This window comes from Pseudophryne corroboree, chromosome 4 (assembly GCF_028390025.1).
Source record: "Pseudophryne corroboree isolate aPseCor3 chromosome 4, aPseCor3.hap2, whole genome shotgun sequence".
NCBI lineage: Eukaryota > Metazoa > Chordata > Amphibia > Anura > Myobatrachidae > Pseudophryne > Pseudophryne corroboree.
This window is the reverse complement of record NC_086447.1, coordinates 147,724,588-147,738,091: the sequence shown is the minus strand read 5'-3', so window position 1 is coordinate 147,738,091 and position 13,504 is coordinate 147,724,588. Positions and strand designations below refer to the sequence as shown.

The 13,504-nt window shown below is 43.0% G+C and overlaps 1 protein-coding gene across 3 annotated transcripts in view; it reads left to right on the top strand.

Annotated features, from left to right (window-relative positions):
* The window catches only part of TPO (thyroid peroxidase), a 255,440-nt gene that overhangs the window by 66,553 nt on the left and 175,383 nt on the right, over positions 1-13,504 (top strand). For all 3 annotated transcript variants that reach the window (XM_063915496.1, XM_063915493.1, XM_063915494.1), the window contains 2 exons: positions 2,456-2,513; positions 8,778-8,908. In XM_063915496.1, the coding sequence (XP_063771566.1) occupies positions 8,803-8,908 (106 nt within the window). In that variant the 5' untranslated portion in view covers positions 2,456-2,513; positions 8,778-8,802. The remainder of the gene's footprint in view (positions 1-2,455; positions 2,514-8,777; positions 8,909-13,504) is intronic.

Here is a 13,504-nt window from a genome sequence, read left to right as displayed (position 1 = left end):
ATACAGGTACTGTAGTAAAAAAAAACATTTTTCTTTCATAGCCTTTTAAAGTATACTTTAAGATTCAATTTAAACAAAAAAGGGACATGATAAGTTATCTGCCTTATGTTGATAATGCTAATTGATACCATTTTTTTTGCACCAAAAAATTATTAAGTATGAAGTAAAGGAATGTATAATGAACTCTCAGAGTCAGGCAAGATTGATTTCTCTGGAATCTCCATATTTTGATTGACAAAAGGTAAAAATTTCTAAGTAGTACGTGGACTAGGCACTGAGACATGATTTTCTTTCCAGAAAAACGGTACAACAGGAGTAGCATTTCCCAGCAATTTTTTTAAACTTTGACACCATATATCTCAAAAACTGTGAGGCCTAGATAAGAAACATTTGGCATAGGTTAGTAGCTATCTGGTGGTATCAAGTGTGCAAAGTATCATGAAAATCTGAGTCTGTGGGTGTTATGCCTGGGTGAATTGACATGGAATAACCCTTTTAGCATAGTATTAAAATTCCTTATTCAACAATATAATTCATCTATATAGGCATCTTGAATATGGTATCAAACTAACATCAATATTACATATTTTGTCAATTAGCATTCATTAACTAACTATGCCTACATCTTAAAGAAATTAACTTTTCTTACTTTTACAGTAAATCAATGTCTCAGCAGACATTATTAGATGATTTGGGCACCATTTAGGTAGCCATAAAATAAAAAAAATACTTCCTGCATGATACATTTTTTCTAAACATTAATAAAAAAATTATATTTCCTGTTGATAAAAGTAATAAATAATATTGTTATCTTAATGCAATTAGACAACAGTTTCCCCCTAATATATTAATAAAAATATTGTTTCCCTCATAAGAGAATTATCTGTGTTGCAGTATCTGCCTCCTTATTCAATACATAATGATTGCCCTCATTATAATGCAGGTGTATTGTTATTCTTTGGCTTTTGATTGGCCAGATAGTCTAGGTGTGCCAGTTTTATGGGGGTATTGAGCTGGTTTTATTGCAGTTTTGCAGTGGTTTTATGGTGGATTTACTGTATGGTAGTTTATGTCAAAACCCCATGAAGAAGCACATAAATCTCTGTAAAACAGATGTACGTCGACTGTGGTTTAAACACCATCAAAACCGTCAAATAGTTTGTTCGGTGGTTTGGTGTTTCAGTTTGCCAGCAATGTGCAGGGGTTTACAAAAAAAAAGAAGATTTAGGGGTCTTTTTACTAAGCCTTGGATGGAGATAAAGTGGACAGAGATAAGTCCCAGCCAATCAACTCCTAACTGCCATGTCACAGGCTGTGTTTGAAAAATGACAGTTGGCTGGTACTTTATCTCCATCCACCTTATCTCTATCCAATGCTCAGTAAATAGACCCCTTACTCCTTAAGGCCAGTACCCAGTACTAAGCACAGCGCGATGTGTACTGAGCGTGCGGGGGGAGACGGGGGGGGGGGGGGGGGGCTCATTTCAGCGGGTGAAGAGAGTGACCCGCTAGATTGGCCTGCATGCAGGCCAATCTAGCACCAGCGATAGCCATGCGTTGGGCTGCGCATCGCTATCGCTGTGAGGGGTACACACGGAGAGATCACTGCTTAAAATCTAAGCAATCTAGTCAGATTGCTTAGATTTTAAACAGCGATCGCTCCGTGAGTACCCCCCTTTACTTTGAAACACAAAAAAGATGGAGCTGTCTGTTTTGTACGGTATCCGGAGGCTAGGTCGACACTTTTAAGGTTGACATGCATTACGTTGACATGGACAAAAGTTTAACATTGTAAAAAGGTTGACATGGCAATGGTCGACACAGGAAAAGGTTGATAATTTTTTTACAATATTTTTTATATTCAACTTTTTCATATTTTGCCATCCATGTGGACTATGACTAGAAACCTGTGCCACGCACAGCAGTAGCAGAGCGAGGCACCTTGTCCACAGTAAGGGGATGCTGTGCACTAATTGGGGTTTCTGGTGACTTTACGGAGTAAACAACACCAAAAAATACAAAAATTCATGTCAACCTTTTCATGTGTCAACCTTTTCTGTGTCGACCATTTTACCATGCTGACCTTTTTCACATGTTGACCTGTTGTGTGTAGACCTTTTGGGGTCAACCTAGTGACTGTCTACCTTTTCCAGGTCGACCCTATGATCCATACCCGTTTTGTACTGCAACTTATTTCTTCCAAATATGATTCATGGGCAGTACTTAATATAACTATTGCCCACAGTTTCTAAAAAAAAAGTTGTAAAGATGAAAAACGCAATCATCATTTCTGTGTTTTTTCAACACTGAGTTGCAATCAGCTTTCTGTAATATGTCACTAAAAGCTTTTTTTACTGAGTGACCAATTAATGTAATGACATTGCTACAATATTGTTATTCTTATTATGTTGTTAGATTTTAATTTGCCTTCAGTTATTTCCACTTTTATTTTTTAGGAACAAATAGAAGAACTTTTTTGGACAACAACAGAACAATACATGATAGAATCAAAAGGTAACATATGGCAGATTAAAATACAACTTCATGATCATTTTTTCCTATTTAAACAACAATATAAAGGACACAAAGAAGTGCGACTTCACATATAAGGCAAGAACATTTTTCAAGCTAATTAGTGTAAAGTTGATTTCAATTATGTTTGCACATAGCTTTACATTGATCTACACTGTGGGAAACATGTCTTGCTGCCCATTACTTTCATAATTATGTCATCATTATAAGTCATGCATTATTAACTCTGTAAAATATCTCTTTTTAATAGAACACTCTGTTGGTGGTTTCTAATTGCACCCTTATTGCAAGCAATATACAAATGATTTATATATATTTATTTGGCCCAGGATGTAATTAACCACTGTATATATTAGCCGAGCAGATAGAGATATATATATATATATATATATATATATATAGCTTATGATTACATGCTAAATGAGACGTAGTTGTGCTGTTTCATTCTCTACTGCAAGGAGCCTCTGACTGTCTTCAAGGATATTAGACGTGTTTCATAAAAGGAAACTTTTCATTAAAGTTGTATAGAAGAGAAGGTATTACCAAATTTAACTAAATTAATTGGATATTTATACAATAATTGTAAATTAGGGAATATCTTCTTTTACTGTAAAAATCCTGCAAACTTTGGGTTGCTAACTTGAATTTGAAATTGTATACAGTAGCTGTGGTACATTACATTAAATATGTGGGTGAAGGCTCAAAATCAAGCGTGTACCGAAAGTACCAGAATAGACCATTTTGTTTACGGCTGTAAGGGATATATGTATCAAACCTTGGAGAGAGATAAAGTACCAACCAGCCAGCTCCTACAGATGGAGCCATGCTCATCTGAGGGGGCTCCATCATAAACGTGCACTCCCGGCATGACTAGGCAATCCGACCACCTAGTCACGCCAGGACTGCACAGAGACCGCTCCCATTCAGAGCGTCTCTGTCTGGGCGCACAGACTGAGACACTCTCCATTCAAGTGAATGCACCCAGGCAGACGGGGACGCTCTCAGCGATAGGCACGCCCGGACGGGTGCACCTAGTCACAGATGGAGCCACGATTAGCGTGGCTCCATCTGTAACTGTCATTTTTCAAATATATTCTGTAAAAGGGCAATTAGAAGGTGATTGGTTGGTACTTTATCTCCATCCACTTAATCTCTCTCCAAGGTTTGATACATCTCTCTTTAAATTATTTATTTCAAATACATATTGTTTCCTAAATTGGAATTCTTATGCACCAAATATAGGTTAACAGGACAAACAGCGGATGGGGCAGGGCAATTAGGCATTATAAGGCCATCTGGTATGGCAAGTGTTGCCGCCACCTGTTCACCAACTATGTGTAATTGATGGAAAAAACTTTGTTTAGCTAAAGCTGGGCATACACAATACAATTATCTGGCAGTTAATCTGTGGTTGGAATAAAAACCTGGTAATGGATGAGAGCAACTGACAATCGACCATTTGCTACCAAACACTAGAAGTTGGACAAAATCCTGTTGTTTATACCAATTGGTTAAACCACGGACTGGTTTTGTCCATTTTCCAGTGTTTGGTAGCAATTGGTCAATTGTCATTTGCTCTCATCCAGGTTTTTATTCCAACCACAGGTTATCTGCAAAGTAATAGTATTGTGTATGTCCATCCTAAGTGATCACCTCTCTCTCCTCCATATTGTCAGTCACATTTACGCTACTTGATCACTACATAAGGAGAAAGAACAGAATAATCTGTATGTGTAAGATGAGATCAAGGTTCACCTCTTCCTACCATTATTACATTGAGGAAACCCTTGTAACAGAAGGGTCCAACTGTCATGGGCATTCTGCACAATGTATTGATGCAGAAGAAGATCATACTTTATGGTTAGAGGTCATTGTCTTCATCCTCCTGATGTCAGTGTTTGGAGAAGCAGCAGCAGTGGCAGACAAGATGGGACAATGGAAATGTTGATGGCTCAAAAAATGTACCCAGACAAGAAGTAACAGAAAGCTTACGTCATTTTTACGAGTAATAAAATCACTTCCTGTTCTGCATGCCACCCAAATGCACACCTACATTCTGCAACCTGTTATGGCAGAACAAGCCTGCGCTGGAACATACAAAATATCTAAATATTATATTGTATTTGTTACAGAAAATAAGGCATGAGTTGATTTCAAGTTCCCATTGGTATCAGTTTTTCTCTTTTAAAATGATATGAGACCTAAGAAAAAGTGTGTGATGGTCTGGAAATGTTAAGCAAAATTGCACAACTTGAACAATTAAAAATAATAGAGGCAAGTTGGGTCAAAGAAAAAAAAAAGAAACTAACTTTGCACCGTCGTAAAACCATGCTGCACTGCAGGTGGGGGAGATGTGAAATGTGTTGAGATATTTAGATTTGGCATGGACATCTCTAAAACCATGCTGCACTGCAGGTGGGGGGGAATTGTGAAATGAGCTGAGAGATTTAGATTTGGCATGGGCGTGTCTATCTTGGTAAAACCATGCTGGACTGCAGGTGGGGGAAATGAGACATGTGCCAAGAGATTTAGATTGGACATTTGCGTGTCTGATTGGGAACTGATTGGCAGGCACTTTATTATCTATCTCCAAGGATTAGTACAGTACATCTCCCCATTCACTGATTTTTTAATTTATATAGTTGAACTGTTTTCCAATGCTAATGGTGAACCTTGAATGCAAACAACCAAATTCAAAATGTTTGAGGACCAAATAAACAAATGGATACATTTGAGTTCTATAGTATTCCAATATACTGGGGCAGTATGGACGATGTAATGGTTAGCATTATTGCCTCACAGCACCAGGGGCAGATCCAGACTTTTCTTGTAAGGGGGGCAGTTTATGAATGAATCCTGACTCCTCTCCCTCCACTCATTACTCCTTCCACTTCTCGTCCGAGAAAGAGAGACACTTGGGTCAGGGAGAGACAGACAGACAGGGGTTAGAGAAAGACAGGGGTCAGAGAGAGAGAGACAGGGATCAGAGAGAGAGACAGGGGTCAGAGAGAGATCAGGATAGAGAGAGAGATATCAGGATAGAGAGAGATCAGGATAGAGAGAGATATGGGGTCAGAGAAAGCGATCAGGGGTCAGAGAGAGAGATCAGGGGGTCAGAGAGAGAGATCAGAAGAGAGAGAAAGATGGGTCAGAGAGAGAATTAGGAGAAAGAGAGAGAGATCAGGAGAAAGAGAGAGACAGGGGTCAGAGAAAGAGAGATCAGTGGAGAGACAGACAGGGATCAGAGAAAGAGAGAGAGAGAGATCAGGGGTTCTGAAGGAAAGAACATGGCATAATGGGCACATCTGACTCTTACCCAACCCCAGATGACCAGCTTCAACTGGGACCTGTCCAGGTTCTCCACGTTATCCCACAGGAACCTGTTCAGAAGATCTGCTACAACAGATTCCAGAATGCTACCGCTAGGCAGGAAGTGTCGGTGCTAGAGACAGGTGAGTGCTGCCGGGTGCGGGTCAGAGTGCCCTTACCAATGATACAAGTGGTGCGATCCAATAGAACTACTGTAAATAGCCTTTTTTTTAGGGTGAGCAAATCAAAAGAAAAAAATAAATAAGGATAGAAAATTGCCTTTATGTGGCAATGAGATGCTCACAGATCAAATGCTGGTGCCAAAACGTCACTTTCTTCAATGTTTAGTAGATTAAAACCTATATTTATTGTAGCAAAAAACTGTATATGTACAGTGAGCATCTCATTGCCACACAAAAAAATTACTTTTTGTTTTGTCTTCATCTATTCTTATTTATAATTTTCCAATCCCTTTTTGTTTTTGGTTTCTTTTGATTTATACACATACAGCCAAACTCACACCCATTTCCCTCATTTCATATACAGGCATAACCTACAGAAGTGCACATACTTGCATGTACACATACAGACACACATGTACTCATGCATACAGACACACATACACATTTATATATACAGTATGTAAAAACAGACACATTATACATGCTGCACATAGCCTAGTGGTCTCTTACCTATGTAACCAGGACATTTTGTGGGGCACTCGGTGTCCTATGATGGCGCTCTCCGGGGTTGTCTGGTTCCTTGTGGTGGGGTTCCCGCTGTGGTGCTGCTGGTGGAATTCGCACTGGGTCAGCGTTCAAAAGCGGTGCTTTACCGGCAGCGTGCACTATGGAATTCACAACGTCACTTCCACTTCCGGCTTGTGGAAGGGATTGAGTGCGGCACTTCCGCCAGTTGGAATGCGAGATACGTGTCACTGATGGAGGCAATTGCGGCAGAAAAGGATCCGGCGCCACTGGCGGTGACTTGTCAAATGTGCGGGACAGGTGTACCGGGGGGGCGATCGCCCTTTCTGCCCCCCTTTAAATCTGCCACTGCACAGCACTGAGGTCATGGATTCAATTCCCACCAAGGCCCTAACTGTGTGGAGTTTGTATATTCACCCCGCGCTTGCGTGGGTTTCCTCCGGGTACTCCGGTCTTCTCCCACAATCCAAAAATATACTGGTAGGTTAACTGGCTCATCACAAAATTAACCCTAGTGTGAATGAGTGTGTGTGTGTGTGTGTGTGTGTGTGTGTGTGTGTGTGTGTGTGTGTGTGTGTGTGTGTGTACGTACATGTGGTAGGGAATATAGATTGTAAGCTCCACTGGGGCAGGGACTGATGTGAATTGAAAAATATTCTCTGTAAAGCGCTGTGTTATACGTGTGCGCTATATAAATAACTGGTAATAAATAAATAATAATAATAATAATAATAATAATAATAATAATAATGTAATAATATAAAAATATTACTTGGAATGTGAATGATAAATGCAAACACCAAACATAAATGATTAACCACAAATGCGAAATGCAAGTAGCAAATCAAGGTGCAAATTTCAAACCACAAACTTAAACCTCCATGTATGTAAGATTATACCAATGACCCAGCTCATGACTCTCATTTACTCTCAATTACCAGTCTAAACAGTTTCATAAATTAGTCACAATCAGTGGCGACTCCAGAGGTGGGGCTGCAGCACAGTTAAAATTTCAAATAGTGGAGCCACACCAACTGCCACCAACTGTCATCCCAAACTGACTCAATGGCAGTTGGATTGGCCCCCCTATTTGAAATTTGAACTGCGCTGCAGCACCACCTCTGGAGCCGCCACTGGTCATTAAAATATCATTACAGGTTGAGTATTCCATATCCAAATATCCGAAATACGGAATATTCCGAAATACGGACTTTTTTGAGCGAGAGTGAGATAGTGAAACTTTTGTTTTCTGATGGCTCAATGGCCCTCATTCCGAGTTGATCGCTCGGTATTTTTCATCGCATCGCAGTGAAATTCCGCTTAGTACGCATGCGCAATATTCGCACTGCGACTGCGCCAAGTAATTTTACAATGGAGATAGTATTTTTACTCACGGCTTTTTCATCGCTCCGGCGATCGTAATGTGATTGACAGGAAATGGGTGTTACTGGGCGGAAACAGGCCGTTTTATGGGCGTGCGGGAAAAAACGCTACCGTTTCCGGAAAAAACGCAGGAGTGGCCGGGGAAACGGGGGAGTGTCTGGGCGAACGCTGGGTGTGTTTGTGACGTCAAAACAGGAACGACAAGCACTGAACTGATCGCACAGGCAGAGTAAGTCTGGAGCTACTCTGAAACTGCTAAGTAGTTAGTAATCGCAATATTGCGAATACATCGGTCGCAATTTTAAGAAGCTAAGATTCACTCCCAGTAGGCGGCGGCTTAGCGTGTGTAACTCAGCTAAAATCGCCTTGCGAGCGATCAACTCGGAATGAGGGCCAATGTACACAAACGTTGTTTAATACACACAGTTATTAAAAATATTGTATTAAATGACCTTCAGGCTGTGTATATAAGGTGTATATGAAACATAAATGAATTGTGTGAATGTAGACACACTTTGTTTAATGTACAAAGTTATAAAAAATATTGGCTAAAATTACCTTCAGGCTGTGTGTATAAGGTGTATATGTAACATAAATGCATTCTGTGCTTAGATTTAGGTCCCATCGCCATGATATCTCATTATGGTATGCAATTATTCCAAAATACGGAAAAATCCGATATCCAAACTACCTCTGGTCCCAAGCATTTTGGATAAGGGATACTCAACCTGTATTTTTCTGTATTTTTTTTTTTTTCATACGAGACACTGCAGCATGATATCATTACGTAAACATGTTTTCTAAACAAAGTTATTGGTTACTAATATAATTACTTTTGTTTTCTCAGGGATTTAGACCAAAAATACAAAAGAATGACTGCTTTTGAACAGCAAAATGAAACACATTTAAGAACTAAAAATAAAATTATGATGCAAACACTGAGAAATAAAACCAACAAAACATCTATTCAGCCAAACGGTAATTATTTTCATTATTTGATTATAATATAAAAAAAATCATCTGGTTTTAAAGCACAATTTAACAACTTTCATACAATAGTTGACTGGGGAATAATTTGTTTCCGTTGCGTTTGGAAACACATAATGTCAGGTCACAAACTGTAAATCCTTATGCAAAGATGATTCAATTTTTGTAAACAATAAACATGAAATTATGTAAAGTACAGTATATTTTAAGGCAAATGACAGGTTGAAAATGTTCCTATACCGACTGAATGGACACAATGATGGTAAATGCACACAGCCCACTGCATCTTTGTTAAACGTCATTTGGATTTTTGTTTAATAAATCAATTGAAAATGTTAACCTCATGCATTAATAACATAATACTGTATACTAACGACAGAATACATGTCACAATAAATATTACCTTTAGAAAACAGTACACATTATGTTTTTCTACATACAGAACTTAATTTTCCCTTCTATTGCACTGTGACTTATCAGATCTCTGATCCAGTTGCAAAACTAGCGGCGGTGTACCCTGTCTGCCTCTCCCTGCCACATTCCCATTGTGACTCATCACCCTCTACCTTTCCATCACCTACTAACTCCCCATCACTAACTGCCTCTCCATGTCACCCACTGCCTTCCGCTGTTATCCACTGCTTCTCCCCATCACTTACTATCTCCTTGTCACCCACTCTCTGTCACTTTCTGCCTTCCCTTGTCACTCACTGGGTCTCCCTGTCACCCACTGCCTTCTGATGTTAACCACTGCCTCTCCCTATCTGACTTCTTCTGTCACCCTTTGCCTTTTGCGCTGTCACTCACTGCCTCTCCTTGTCATCCCCTGCCTACTATTGTCACCCACTACCTCTCCTCATCAACCACTATCTCCATGTCATCTTCTCTCTGTCATCTCCTGCCTTCCCTTGTCACCCACTGCTTCTCCCTGTCACTCACTACCTTCTACTGTCACACTCTGCTTTCCGCTGTCAACCACTGCCTCTCCCTATCACCTGCTGCCTTCTCTTGTCACCCACTGCCTTCCGTTGTTGCTCACTGCCTTCTGCTGTTACTCACTGCCTCTCCATATCTCCCTCTGTCTCCCTATACCTCTCCCTGTCAAGCTCTGCTTTCTGCTGTAATCCCTTGCCTCTCCCTGTCACCCTCTGCCTTCTATTGTATCCATCTGCCTCTCCCTGTCATCCTTTACCTTTTGCTGTCACCCTCTGACTCTCCCTGTCACCAACTCCCCAGTCACTCTCTGCCTCTCCCTGCTGGCTTCCCCCTGCCTTCCAGCCATCACCCTCTATATCTCCATCACCCACTGACTCCCTAGTCACGACCTGCCTCTACTTGTCACGCTCTACCTCTCCATCACCCACTGACTATCCAGTCACCACATGCCTCTCCATCACCCACAGCCTCTCCCGATGTCACCCACTGCTTCTCCCCAGTCACACACTTCCTCTCCCTTTGGTGCCTATAGCATATTTGTAGACCTAGGCTCACCACTTGTGTTCCAATCAAACCCTATGTTACGTAAAGTTGACCTTGGATGAACAAATAAGACACATTTTCATATTCATTCATTGTATTTATTTATAAATAACCAATACCCAATCTAAAACTAAACTATACAGCAATTGGCAACATGAATACAGTAATTGGCTCCAGCGAAGCCTCAGATCTTTGCAGGGTTGTCCTGGTATATTCTTGTAGAAATCTCTGATACAAAGCAGAATGTTTCCTTCAGAATTTCCAGTTTCTAATGCAGAAAAATATGCTCAGCCCATTGCAAACATTGTCCAATTTAACAACATGGCTCTGACTAGGGATTAATGAACCCCAGAGCACTGGAAATTACAGTATTTCCAGACCACACTGAGTCCAAAGCTGCTTGTGCGCAGCACAGTGCTTTTTGTGTGAGAATGATAGTGCAATGGGAGTAGGAGCTACAATTATTTGTGTCTGATTTTCAGAGGAAAACAAAATTTCTCTTACGTCCTAGAGGATGCTGGGGACTCCGTAAGGACCATGGGGTATAGACGGGCTCCGCAGGAGACATGGGCACTATAAAGAACTTTAGAATGGGTGTGCACTGGCTCCTCCCTCTATGCCCCTCCTCCAGACCTCAGTTAGATCCTGTGCCCAGAGGAGACTGGGTGCACTACAGGGGAGCTCTCCTGAGTTTCTCTGAAAAAAAGAATTTTGTTAGGTTTTTTATTTTCAGGGAGCACTGCTGGCAACAGACTCCCTGCATCGTGGGACTGAGGAGAGAGAAGCAGACCTACTTAAATGATAGGCTCTGCTTCTTAGGCTACTGGACACCATTAGCTCCAGAGGGTCGAAATGCAGGTCTCACACTCGCCGTTCGTCCCGGAGCTGCGCCGCCGTCCTCCTCACAGAGTCGGAAGACAGAAGCCGGGTGAGTATAAGAAGAAAGAAGACTTCAAAGGCGGCTGAAGACTTCGGATCTTCTCTGCCCCCACACACAACACACACGGTGGACACTGAAGGGTGCAGGGCGCAGGGGGGGGTACCCTGGGCAGCAATTTTAAACCTCTTGGGAATGGCTAATGATAATATAGGGGCTGCGGAGGCACTATATTGTAAAATACCCCGCCAGTATGACAAAATTGAGCGGGACCGAAGCACGCCACTGAGGGGGCGGAGCTTGATCTTCCAGCACTAACCAGCGCCATTTTCTACACAGCACACTGCAGAGAAGCTGGCTCCCCGGACTCTCCCCTGCTGAACAGAGGGCAAAAAAGAGGGTGGGGGCACTTTTTATGGGCGCAGTGAGTGTATATTTATATAAAAGCGCTGTTTTTTGTCTGGGAATTTGTTTCCAGTGTCAGTTGGCGCTGGGTGTGTGCTGGCATACTCTCTCTCTGTCTCTCCAAAGGGCCTTATTGGGGAATTGTCTCCATATAGATATATCCCTGAGTGTGTGGGGGTGTCGGTATGGGTGTGTCAGCATGTCTGAAGCGGAAGGCTCTTCTAAGGAGGAGGTGGAGCAGATGATTGTGGTGTCTCCGTCGGCGACGCCGACACATGATTGGATGGATATGCTGAATGTTTTAAATGCAAATGTGTCTTTATTACATCAGAGGTTGGACAAAGCAGAGTCCAGGGATAGAACAGGGAGTCAATCCATGGCTTTGGCTGTGTCACAGGCAGGGCCGGATTAACAATGGGGCGGAGGGAGCTGCAGCTCCAGGCCGCCCCATCAAAATAGGCCCACAGCATCTGCTGCATTGCGCTGCTGTACACAGGAATATTTTTCTTTCCTATTACAGCAGCGGCAGCCTAAGGCCCCGCCCACTGAAACAGCAAACCCCTTTCCCCTGCTTTTCTTGCCCGGGGTTGAAAAGACGTACTTAATAATTGTGCCAATAGCGGCGCAGTGGAAGGCTTCACAAGCCCTCCCTGCGCCGCAGAGTATCTGAATCTCCAGCGCTGCAGCATCGTGACGGCGTTGCATCATCTCCTCTCATCTCCTCCTCCTCCCCCCCCACATCCTGTCACATCCAGGGCCCCGTCGCCCCGTCGGGACATCGCATCCCGCCGTGAAATGGTAACTACGTCCGCGCCGCCGCCCCATTACCGCTTGAATAACTGCTGTGCAAGTGTGCACTGTATGCAGCAGCCAACCCAGCTCTGCTCCGTGAAGGCGGCCCTGACACTTGCTGTGACTGAGCTACCCAGCAGCTGCTGATCACAGGTGACGGGCTGCAGCCGCTGCTGCTCAGAGAAGGGATGTCAGTGTCCTGCAGTGCCTCTGGAAAAGGTATGCACTGCCTCTGACTGAACATGTGCCTAATTATATTATCTATATATTATTTATCTATCTAGCTATCCATCTAGTAATGTATTGCTGTCTAGCTTGTAATTTTTTGCCAAATCTCTACACACACACACACACACACACACACACATACACACACACACATACACACACACACACACACACACACACTAGTTTAACAGTCTCCGCCCCTGCTCTGGCTGGGATCAGTACGAAATCCCGCTGTACGGGATCCCGGCGGTCAAAATACCGACACCGGAATCCCGACCAGCACAATCCCGACAGGGGTGGTGAGCGGAACACAGCCCCTTGCGGGCACGGGGCCTCGCTACACTCGGCACACTATTATATTCTCCCTCTATGGGTGTCGTGGACACCCACGGAGGGAGAATATGTCGGGATTGTGCCGGTCGGGATTCCGATGTCAGTATTTCGACCGCCGGGATTCCGTCCGGCGGGATCTTGACCGCATTCCCTCTGGCTGGCACCATTTCCTCTACTTCATAGCCCCCTCCACCACCACCACCTCCAGGTGCGGCTATGATCCCTCTTCCACTGCAGCTTCTTTCCGACTCCCCCAACACATACCTCCCAACTGTTCCCATTTTGGCGGGACAGTCCGTTTTTCACGGTCTGTCCTGCTGTTCCACCCGCAGGTCGCAGTGTCCCGCGGGTGGGGGAAGTTGGGAGATTCCCCCCCCCCCCGTCACTCGCTGCTCTGATCAGAGCAGCGGTAAATAGATGCTGTGTGCATGCGTACAGCGTCTATTCCTGGCAGAGAGGGGCAGGGGGCATGA